This window comes from Anabrus simplex, chromosome 1 (genome assembly GCF_040414725.1).
Source record: "Anabrus simplex isolate iqAnaSimp1 chromosome 1, ASM4041472v1, whole genome shotgun sequence".
Classification (NCBI taxonomy): Eukaryota; Metazoa; Arthropoda; class Insecta; order Orthoptera; family Tettigoniidae; genus Anabrus; species Anabrus simplex.
The window spans coordinates 962,928,110-962,941,098 of NC_090265.1; the positions used below are offsets into that span (position 1 = coordinate 962,928,110).

At 37.9% G+C, this 12,989-nt stretch overlaps 1 protein-coding gene across 1 annotated transcript in view; it reads left to right on the forward strand.

Moving 5' to 3' along the window:
• The window catches only part of LOC136857637 (DNA-dependent protein kinase catalytic subunit), an 873,484-nt gene that overhangs the window by 772,165 nt on the left and 88,330 nt on the right, over positions 1-12,989 (forward strand). Inside the window, exon 48 of the mRNA XM_067136445.2 lies at positions 12,004-12,110. Within this exon, the coding sequence (XP_066992546.2) occupies positions 12,004-12,110 (107 nt within the window). The remainder of the gene's footprint in view (positions 1-12,003; positions 12,111-12,989) is intronic.

Here is a 12,989-nt window from a genome sequence, read left to right on the forward strand (position 1 = left end):
AAAATGAAATATGCTTCTACATGTAAAAATGACCAAACCTTTACTGCAACATTTGATGAACTTAAAATATTTTTTGGAATCCTCCTGATTTTTGGTTACCACATTTCACCACAAGTTTCTCACTACTGGAGTAGTGCAGAGGATTTGGGTGTTCCTCTGGTGTCCAACGTGATGTCTAGGAACCGATTTAACCAAATGAAATCTTGCATTCATTTCAGCGATAATACAATTATAAATGACGAAAGTAAACAAGACAAAGCATTCAAAGTAAGACCTATTTTGAGTGCAATAGGCCAATCATTGCATAACAAACTAAAACAGTTTATAAAGGGAAAGCCCATACGATTTGGATAGCAGTTTTGGGCTCTATATGGTGTAAGTGGCTTCTGCTCTAACTTCAATTTATATTGTGGCAGATAAATTTGTCTTACTGTGGAGCCTCTTCCACTAGGAACTAGAGTAGTTCAAAATCCTTTGACCATTGTAGAAGATCCACTAAACTATGAGGTTTATTTTGACAATTTCTTTACAAACCTTGACCTGCTCTGTGAACTCTGTGAACTTGGTTTTTGTGTCAGTGGTACTATTCAGACTGCTGACTGCACACGAAAGTGTCCTCTAATCAATCCAAAAGAGATGAAAAACAAAGAAAGAGGTACCTATGATTTTTGTTCTGATCCTAACACTAAGTTGCTTCTAGCTCGTTGAAATGACAACAGCATCGTCACTGTTGCTACAAACTTTGATAACGTAGAACCACTGGCCTCAGCACAACAATACAATAAAGATCAGAAAAAGAAATGTCCCATACCACTTCCCAGACTTATAAGAAACTACAGCAGCTCAATGGGAGGGGTCGATCTACGTAACTGTCTCGTCTCAAAATATAGGGTAAATATAAAAGGCAAAAGGTGGTACTGGCCCATTTTTATTTGTCTTCTAGACATGTGCATTGTTGACGCTTGGATTATTCACAAACTTGTAAATGGAAAGGAGATGTCACTGTTGGGTTGTAGAAGGGATATAACTGTGACCTATATCAAGACAGCCTTGATTAGACAAACTCTAGGACGTCCTGTTGCAATTGCAAGAAGGCAAGTCGTTCAACCATTTCCCAATATGAGGTATGACAAGAAGGATCACTTTTTGTTCACAAGGCTAAAACAAAGAACATGCCAAGATACAAACTGTTCTTCAAAACACTTGTCCTATTGCAAAAAGTGCAGTGTAACATTATGTAAAATGTGTTTTGGACCTTATCATTCACAACGATGATTTTATGTAAGTTAGTAAACTGTAAACAGTGTATTAATGAACATCGACTTCCGTATCACAAGTCCTAGTGCTATGTACCGATCAATTTTTAAACTTTCTTGTTCGTTACATATGTTTGCTGTAAGTGTTCCCTACCTATTTCTATCATTCTTGCAATAATATGTAAACAGTAGCTAGTAACAATTGTTACCACTGTCATATTTATAGGGCAGCACATAATTCATATAATTTTTATATTTATTTCAAAAATACAGGTGTATATGTTCATAGGGGATCCTTTTTATGCTTATATTCCAAAAATATTAGACTATTTATGATTTCTTAAAAATTTCGTAAATAATGGGTTAAATAGTGTTCAACATTTTTTAAATATTTTGTTTGTGGAAAGATGCATAACTAACTATATACCACAATATATTTTAATTTAATTTACAAGTATACAGATATTGATGTTTTAACATAAAAATGCCTGTTTAATAAATAATATTGTATTTAGAAATTTGAAATACCAATATAATGGTCCGTTATTGGACATTATAAATTTTCCAGCTAACTCATTCTTGGTTGCCTGCGTTTCGCCCTCGTGTGCTAAGTTAGGCTCGTCAGTTGGGACTTAGCACACCACCCAAGACGCAAGGCTAGTGCATACCGTGGAGGCCACTGCATAGGCTATTTGAAGCCACCAGCAGTGTCAATGCACTATGAGAGCTATGTCTCATTTCCAAAAAATAGATGCCTGCCTGGCCATCAAATGATGTAGATGTTGATTCCCATAGGGAACCTAAAATATTTGTCCTGAATGAGTAAATTTATAATACCAATATAATGGTCCGTTATTGGACATTATAAATTTTCAAGCTAACTCATTCTTGGTTGCCTGCGTTTCGCCCTCGTGTGCTAAGTTAGGCTCGTCAGTTGGGACTTAGCACACCACCCAAGACGCAAGGCTAGTGCATACCGTGGTGCACACCGTGGTATGCACTAGCCTTGCGTCTTGGGTGGTGTGCTAAGTCCCAACTGACGAGCCTAACTTAGCACACGAGGGCGAAACGCAGGCAACCAAGAATGAGTTAGCTTGAAAATTTATAATGTCCAATAACGGACCATTATATTGGTATTATAAATTTACTCATTCAGGACAAATATTTTAGGTTCCCTATGGGAATCAACATCTACATCACTTTAGAAACTTGTGTTTCACTATTTTATTTCAAGAATGAAAGTGTCGATATATCAACAGAAATTGATATCAATCCATCTCGAATTAAAATCAAATCTTTTTCCCAGTACATCATTGGTCTGTAGATACTGTAGATGGCACCTGATTGTTAAGTCTACATATTTTAAGGCCCATTTTTTAGGTTCATGTAAGAAACTATTTGTTCCAAGGCTTCCAAACTTGGCTCACATTTTAGTATCAACTATTTCTCCTTTAGTTCATCAACAAGGATTCAAGTAGCAACAAATCATATTTGATAATTGAAATGCAGCAGTGGCTGCTGCGGGAGACTGGCAGAGGGGCACTACTTTTTCACAAATTTACGTTCTTACTAAACACACACAAGTAAACAAATGCATGCCTGGATACACATAATACAATGTTAAATACTTGAACATTAGTCACCTAATTCACTGTCTTCTTCTTCATTTTAAGAGAAAATGTGGAATGAAATGCTGGTGTCCGTGCAAAGAAAGCGGTGATCCAGACTGTTACTCACCCAAGTGTCTTGAACTGTTTAAATGTACCTACTGTCGCTGAAGTCTATCTGAAATACGTTCACAGCAATATACACATTATCGAATGAACCACCGGTGGATGTTCGGGTAATCCGTAAGTCCATACAAATTACCGTACCTACTTATAGAAATCATTGCCAGAGCAGAGAGTTGTTCTTCAGTCGTGTATTGCGTAGAAATGTATTAATATGATCCAGTGTTGAGAAACAGTGCTCTGCTTCGGCTGTGGACATTGGTGTTGTCACAATTATCCTGGGAAGCTTTAGTGTTTCTTTGAACGTTGATTTGAGATTATTTTCTAAAATAAAAGCGAGGAGTGTTAGAGCCCTTTGACTTGCCTGAAATCTGACCGTTTATAAATCATTTCTAATTCCGTCGTTAGCCTTTCATTCTGCAACATTACATAATGTAACATTTTCTCGAAAGTTCGTAGAGAATTTTTCAAATGAATCGGGGTACAGTAGTGTCGCAGCTTCAGTATACCCAGTAAATGCAAACCTATCATGTACCTGGTTCATTACAACATCACAGACTTCTTTCGCTCCAATGGTCCTTGTGTCACTTACTCTACGTCTTTTATCGGAATTATTGTAGTCTGTGATAACACGTGCAATTGTATCTATTTCTTCACTTGTTGTGTTACACTCTTTATGAAGTCAGAAATAGCCTTTTTTATTTGAACTGAATCTGTTTCGCGTTTTTGTAGTTGATTGCACAGTATGTCAACATGCGACATTAATTTGTGATAAACAGACAACCAGAACATGAATATGGTATGCTCAAGAGTATGGCGCAGTCCACTGGCTTCATTTACACTAATCGACGTTTTGCATTGTCGTCCTATTCTACGAAAGCACTCGATCAGTTTCTCTCTATTCTCGTAAACTACATTTACCATACAAATGTTGTAGTTCCAGCGAGTAGTGATTGTCCGAGAGAGTCTAGTTCTCATTATTTCATTCAAAAGGTCACGTCTTGAGACGAGTTGGGAAAAAAGTTGGCATTGTGGACAAGTTACAGAAAAATAATTTGACTTGGGGATTGAGCGAACCACCCTTATGCATTGTCAGGTGTCCATACAAATTAATGAAATGCGTATTAGGATAGTATACTTTCAGTTTCACCTGGATATCTCCTGCCCTTCCACTCTTCACACTGGCTCTTCATAACTCTGAAAACTAAGTTTATATGGTACTATCTCCGGAAACCGTAAAAAAAGTAGTTAGTGGGACGTAAAGCCAATAACAGTATTAATATGGTATTAATTTGCTCTAACAGACATTGACTCAATCCTTCCGCTATCCTATCGGTTGAATTCATGAATCGCCAAAACCTTTCATACCAAGCTCGATAGCTGCAGTCGCTTAAGTGCGGCCAGTATCCAGTAATCGGTAGATAGTGGGTTCGAGCCCCACTGTCGACAGCCCTGAAGATGGTTTTCCATGGTTTCCCATTTTCACACCAGGCAAATGCCGGGGCTGTACCTTAATTAAGGCCACGGCCGCTTCCTTCTACTTCCTAGGCCTTTCCTATCCCATCGTCGCCATAAGACCTATTTGTGTCGGTGCGACGTAAAACAAATAGCAAAAAAAAAAAACCTTTCATGGACGTGAAGCTCTATTGCATACCAAGAAACAAATACCAATTGCCATTTAGAGAATTTTCTGTCTCATCATGGCCATGCAGTGCCATTTCAAATACACCTCGGAATTTTGTGGACTGAATAATTCTGTGTAATATGTGCCTATTTTTCTTAACCTGTTTGTTAGTGGATTAGCAATAAGCAGAATCCAGTTGAGTTGCTATATTAACATTCCCTAACACAGCTAATTTCATGCATGAATTGTTATGTTGGGAGAAACTTCTGTGCTTTTCATTTTTTTGCTTTCAAGTGTTTGAGATCTGTTACTCTGGTTTTCGTCCAAATCCTGTCATGTCAAGTCCAAATAACATGCACGGAAAACAGAAGAATGCATTCCTTGAATCACAGCCACTCTTATTTTGTATACAGCCCTGGCTGGAATCTAAGTCAATATTTACGCCTTTTATATTGTCTGATTTGTTCTAGTTGTAAATGGGATGTTGGTCTACCGAGTGTCTTCATCTCCGTCTTTTCAGTTAGGGACAGTTGCAAAAGAGGTCTACTTAGAATATTACTCACAAAATTCCTTGTACGTAGCCTACAAGTTAATCATACCTGTGCGATATACCTTATGCAACTCTTCATAGGGATTATATATATCCGCACACAACACACGACAGGTTTACTTTTAATGACACCACACTAAATATTATGAAATAGGGTACTAATCAGTTTCATTAGCCAGTACAGCACATTTATCATACCGCAAGCGACAGACTTGGAACACGAATTTGAAATGAATTTTCAGCTTGGCATGATAAGCCTTGTGTATTTTCAGGATCGTAGTGGGCTGGCTTTCTGCAGTGAGTCAATCTCCCATTCTGTTTTCATTAAAAAAATAGTTCTACACAGATGCGAACAAAAATTACTTAAGAAAGAGTCCGCAGCGAAGGGCATAGGGCAAGCATGAGGAGCCCGCCGGAGGAAGCAAAGTATGTGATTGATGAAAACATTGATGCACTAGCTGCATGCGCCTAATATCAAAACTGAATGTATCATAATTCAGATTGTCAGTACTTGTAAAACCCTGCATTAACAGTTACTTAACTGGAGGGGTACGTGCCCCTCTGCCTGTTAGAGCTAGCCGCTGCTGTTCAAATGTCTGCCACAACTTTAGGTACAGTTTTCCCAGAAAATATTACTTCACAAGTCATAGTTCTTTTAATGCAACTTACTTGTGCCAAGCTTCTCACTTTCATATATCATATCCAACCTCCCTTAGTCAACTCTTTTCCTTTTACTACCCCAACTGTATTTAGTTTTCGAGATGTAAGGGGTTTTTAATTTTCATGCCCTTCATGGCCCTTCTGTTTGTTTTGCCGATACTTTCATATTTCAAATAATCAGATCTTTTCCATTTTCCTTCTGATTAGTGTTAACAGAGGATGGTACCCAGTTGTACTTCCTCTTCAATCAATAATCACCATTACCATGATGATGATGACGATGATGATGATGATGATGATGATGATGATGACATAAACTCTCTTGTCCAAATGCCAGCCTCACGTTCCCCGGGATGAACAAACCTATTCCCACAGACGAGGCTCTGTCGACCAACTCATGGCGGTATAACCGTTACATCAATTATGGAGGAAATGCTGTAATTTCAGCTAGTCCATTAGCTGAGAGGTGGCAGCCCCACCAATGGTCTTACTTCCTTCAGGCTAGCAAGGGAAGGACATTTGATTGCTTTCAAGTTTTGCAAAAAGAAAAATGCAAGACCGTAATGGGACACATGGCCCAATACTTGGAAGGAAGATGATGATGATGACCATATTTTTGCAAGTTAATTACATTCACATGTACAAAATGGGCTCTCAGAAAGATATTTTTACCCTTAAAAATGTTAAGTTGGTTAGTTTCATACTACTAATATTTCCTACAAGTATGTCTTGTATGTTTTTTGCTAGGGGCTTTACGTCGCGCCGACACAGATAGGTCTTATGGCGACGATGGGATAGGAAAGGTCTAGGAGTTGGAAGGAAGCGGCTGTGGCCTTAATTAAGGTACAGCCCCAGCATTTGCCTGGTGTGAAAATGGGAAACCACGGAAAACCATTTTCAGGGCTGCCGATAGTGGGATTCGAACCTACTATCTCCCGGATGCAAGCTCACAGCCGTGCGCCTCTACGCGCACGGCCAACTCACCCGGTTTGTATGTTTTAGGCAACTAAAGAAATGTATGGATTTCGATTACTTTATCTCTTATGATTCCTGAGAAAAATCTACCTATTTTTTTTTTTTTTTTTTTGAGTATCAACTAGCTGATGTACCCATGCTTCGCTACGGGATTCTCAGAAAGACTTACTTGGTAGTTTTCCTAACTGAATTCAACATAGGTCATTACAAAAACGCCAGTAGGAATGTAGCGATTGAAAGCAATGTTATGATATAAAATACTCGATCAAATGAAAAACCGCACACTTTCTCACTTTCAACGAAGAGTACTACGGTGCCGATCTAACAGTCCAAAGTTCCAGGGCTGGAATAACCAGGTCGCAGACTGCCGTGAACACTCCTCTGTCATTATTCCGTTAAATATGCACACTACTCAATCCAATCAGTGGCTCAGAGTAGGGATTGTATAGCTCGAATACTATGATGAACCAGTGTGTTACGTACCAGATATATCAGAAAATGTATGAACCAGAGGAATGGCATGCTAAAGAAGAAAGTTATCTTACACCCCAGCTATTTCCCACCAATATACAGGCAGACTGTTACAGTCGGTAGACCAAGCGAGTTGGCCGTGTGGTTAGGGGCGCGCAGCTGTGAGATTGCATCCGGGAGATAGTGGATTCAAACCCCACTGCCGGCAACCCTGAAGATAGTATACAGGAGATGGTGGGTTCGAGCCCCACTGTCGGCAGCCCTGACGATGGTTCTCCGTGGTTTCCCATTTTCACACTAGTCACACCAGGCTGTACCTTAAAGCTAAGGCCGCTTCCTTCACACCACTATTCATTTCCTATCCCATCAACGCCATAAGACCTACCTGTGTCGGTGCGACGTAAAGCAAATTTTAAAAAAATCTTGGTACGCTGCAGTAATCCTATCTATCGGGGATGAGAGGAAAGAGAAGACAAAAACCACATCACAACAAACAATGGTCAATGTAGTGTTATTGTTGATAAAGTTTTTGAGCTTTCTATATTGCAGGCCTTCACATTAATTTTCTTTCGACTCTGTGATATTAGGGTGTCTTACAAAATGATTTATATCGTAGACTGTAGTTCCTTATTCTCAGACTTTACATACCGATTTTCACTAAATTCTGTTTACCCATTTTCTCGTGACTCGGCGCTGATATGGACTTAGTAACAAAAATCCAAATTCATGAATATCTCCGATTATATGCGGTACGATAACAATGTATAAGACATAAGTGATCGGAAATTTAATAACTTCTTACATAACTACTACTAACTTATGACATAACTGAAGTTAGGTTAGTTATGTAGTATTTATGGATACGACCACTAATAACATAAATAACTTATTTGAGAATTACATTTCAGACCTTCCCCTAAACTACCATTTCACTCAGTGTGAATAAAATAATTTGTAGCCTAGATTGCAGTGGTTCATCACCCGTCTTTACATACCAATTTTCATTAAATTCTCTTCAGCCGTTTTATCGTGATGCGTGTACATACATACATACATACATACAGACAGACAGACGGACAGAAATTATGGAAAAGTAAAAAATGCATTTCGTTGTCACTGTGGACATAACAGACACAGAAATACCATTCTTTTCAAATTCTGAGTAATGTACAGACAGAACTCTTATTTTATATATATATAGATTTATCGACACGACCACTAATAACATAAATAACTTATTTGAGAATTACATTTCAGGCCTTCCCCTAAACTACCATTTCACTCAGAGTGAATAAAATAATTTATAGCCGAGCTTGTAGTGGTTTATCACCCGACATTACATACCGATTTTCATTAAATTCTCTTCAGCCGTTTTCTATTGATGCGTGTACAATCATACAGACAGACAGATAGACAGACAGACAGACAGACAGAAATTACGGAAAAGTAAAAAATGCATTTCTTTGTTACTGTGGACATGACAGATACAGAAATACCATTCATTTCAAATTCTGAGCAATGTACAGGCAAAACACTTGTTTTATATATAGATTACATTTCAGGCCTTCCCCTAAACTACCATTTCACTCAGTGCAAATAACATTATTGATAGCCTAGATTATAGCGCACTATTCCCCGACTTTGCATACCAATTTTCGTGAAGATACGACCACTAATAAAATAAATATTTGACAATTAAATTTTAGGCCTTCCCCTAAACTACCATTTTTCTCAGCGTGTATAGCCTATATTGTAGCGACTTATTTTCCATCTTTGTCTAGCGATTGTCATTAAGACACGACCACTAATAACATAAATATTTGAGAATTAAATTTCAGGTCTTCCCCTAAACTACCATTTCACTCAGCGTGATTAAAATAATTTATAGCAGAGATTGTAGCGGTTCATCACCCGACTTTACATTCCGATTTTCATAAAATTCTCTTGAGCCGTTTTCTCGTGATGCGTGTACATACATACAGACAGACAGACAGACAGAAATTACAGAAAAGTAAAAAATGCATTTTCTTGTTACTGTGGACATGACCGATACAGAAATACCATTCTTTTCAAATTCTGAGCAATGTACAGACAAAACTCTTATTATATATATATATATATAGATTTTGGAATTCCGATGTTAACTGGCTGCTGACGGGGGTAGTGGTAGTGATGCTGCCATATTTAAATAGTAGTCACTTAAAATACTTTTCTATTGCAGGAACACACACGTATGGCATACAGTGGAACCTTGATTATCCATTCCTGGAAATGTTTTCCTGGATAATTAGTTCAAATTACATGGTTCTGCAATCATAATTGAAATTTTTTTTTTTTTTTTTCAATCTTGCATTATCCATCCTTGAAGAAACGATTGCCTGCATCAACCATCTGGAAACTTCGGTCCCATCAATGCTAATTCCTCAACGAAGCGTTTTTCAAGACCAACAGAATCAACATGTGTGCCCGCAGGATCTTTTCCGGGGGAGGGGGCACATTAACAATTTTCTTGAATATAAAAACCAATATAACATCAGCAACATAAATTGTTTACAGAAATTTCCAGTTAAAACAGATGCTAGATGACTGTCAGTAAGTTCAATTTATGAAATAATCTGGTATAATATTAAACAATTGAACATCAACCTTTTTAGAATTCCAGGGGGTGCAGGTGACCCCCCCCCCCCATTGCCACCCCTTGCGGGCACCCATGAGAATCAAGTATAGTAGATTCAAATACTTTTGAATATCAATATTTGTATTCAAAAGTTTAACGTATCCACAAAGACGCACACAAGATGCTGTCAGTTGGTACAATTATTTTATTTACATGTATTTACAAATTAAACACACACATAGCCTTAATCACTGCTGTCACTGCTCACTGCTCACATCACAAACCGCCATTTAAAGACAACTGCCAATCGCTGCACATAGAGATGACAACCTTGAAACACGTTTGAAAACAGTTGACTGCTTAAAAGCATGTCGCACACATGGTCACAAGCATAACCTTACTACACCATAACTCTACTGAACAGTGACTCTAAACCAATAACTTGCAACCAATAAACTCTCTTCCAACAACTAACTTCCCATAACTAACTGTCACCGTCAAGATTATATATATCCTGGCCAGGCTTCCAAAAAGATACATTACAAAAAACTACCTTCGGGAAAATTCTAGAATGCCCAGTACACAGATTACAGTGTACAGAATATTCTCAATCGTTCTAGTGCCTATTAGCATTCTGGAAGTTACAGTGTGTTTCACAATTTTGGATTACAAATTATATATACCGTACAGGTAAGAATGTATTATATACAGCTTCTTACATTAATTGAACTGATATAAATGTCTATGCACAGCACATGTTTCATGACATAACCTTACACACAATACGATCATTCGATTATGTAAATAATAATAACACTAATACTTTCATGACATAGCCTCACACACAGTACGATCATTCGAGTACGTAAATAATATGACACAGATGTTGATTCCCATACGGAATCTAAAATATTTGTTCCGAATGAGTAAATTTATAATACCAATATAAATGGTCCATTATTGGAAATTATAAATTTTCCAGCTTATTCCTGGATGCCAGCGTTTCACCTCAGGCTCATCAGTTGGTACCTAGCAAACCTACCAAGATGCATGGCTAGTGCATACTGTGGAGGCCATTGCCGTAGGCTAACTGTAGCCACCGGCAGTGCCAATGCACTATGAGAGACTTTGTCTCTTTACCAAAAATTGATTGACATTATAAATTTTCCAGCTAACTCATTCCTGGTTGCCAGCATTTCGCCTCAGTGTGCTAAATTGGGCTCATCAGATGGTAAATAGCACACCCACCAAGGCGCATGGCTAGTGCATACCGTGGAGGCCAATGCGTAGGCTACTTGGAGCCACCAGCCGTGCCACTGCACTATGAGAGACTGTCTTATTTCCAAAAATTGATGCCTGCCTGGCCATCAGATAACATAAATGTTGACTCCAGTAGGGAACCTGAAATATTTGTCCCAAATGAGTAAATTTATAATACCAATGTACTTGGTCCATTATTGGAGATTGTGCTCAAAGACGTGGAATAACATTGTTCACTCCATTTCTGAATAGTGAAAATTAGTTCCGTTCACACAATGTCCTAAATTCACAAATAATGTGAAACTATATCACACGAAGACTAGCACTGTCAAGTCAAGAAAGTTACTAGTATTTCAGATTTTTATTTGTGAAAATTCTAAGTGTCGATGCACCATTTTTTTAAACATAAGAATTGTAAGGCCTGGTACACAAGATTTTAGCCATTTGAATATGTTTGTTCTTCATTTCACAACTAGAGAACCCTGCCTGACAAGCCATAAATCTGACGGGCATGCAACATCCAATTAGTGAAGCGAGCGACAAAGGAACTGCAATGTTGGCAATTCTTCTGCCTCTGTGGACAATGATTCTGTTACAAAGAAGGCCTTCATGTACTGTTGTAGTATCCTAGAGTGTGCATAAGGAGCCACTGGAGAAAGAGATGTTAAAGTAATAAACATGGCAAGAGTTGGTAACTTCTACCCTAACTGTACCTGTCTCTCTCTGGTAGTAATATGAGGGCAGGGTTCATATGTTGTGAAATAAGGATTACTCGTCAAAATCTGTTCTCTTGATATATCCATGTTCAGTGCATGAAAATGTTTTGCTTAACTGTATTAGGGATATTTGGTATGTTTTAGGTTGTGCCTCTGTCGTGTACTTTGGGGATGATTCAATGGATGGATGGCACAGAGACTTTCAAACAAGTGTTGTTGGAAACATTATCAGATGAAGAGAAAGAAAAATGGTAAGGACAAATAGAAAGAAAACTATTCAAATTTTGTGTAGAATGTGCAGGATACCTTATCTGGCTAAACAAAAATTGGAAGGTTTTAAATGAAGTGGATAATATTATTATTATTATTATTATTATTATTATTATTATTATTATTATTATTATTATTATTATTATTATTATTATTATTATTATTATTATCTCTGAGCAGTAGACAACAGAATTCACTTAACTGTCAAAGAAGATTGGCCCTATTACGCGTGCTCATGATATGACAACCCATATGCCACTTTTCTGTGAATGCAGTGGTGTTTGTCTTAGTGCTTTGGGATTGTCTGAAGACCAAATTCATGAGTTTTGGGAATTTACATGCCGGGCTGAGTGGCTCAGACGGTTAAGGCGCTGGCCTTCTGACTCCAACTTGGCAGGTTCGATCCTGGCTCAGTTCGGTGGTATTTGAAGGTGCTCAAATACGTCAGCCTCGTGTCAGTAGATTTACTGGCACGTAAAAGAACCCCTGTGGGACTAATTCCGGCACCTCGGCGTCTCCGAAAACCGTAAAAGAGTAGTTAGTGGGACGTAAAACAAATAACATTATTAACATTATGGGAACTTACATAGCCAGATAAGTGAAACCATGCTTCATCTGAAAAAAAAAACATTTTATTTAAAATGTCCAAGTCCATGTCGATTTATGAATCTTTGGAACCATTCACAGTACAGCTCACTTTTTAAAAAAAAGTCAGTTTCTTGTAATTCATGAACCATGATAACTTTATAAGGAAACAACCGAAGCTTGTCTCTTACAGCTTTATGCACTGTCCACTTAGAGATTCCTGTTTCTTGAGCTAATTTGCATGTTGATTTACTTGGACTTCACAGCATTATATC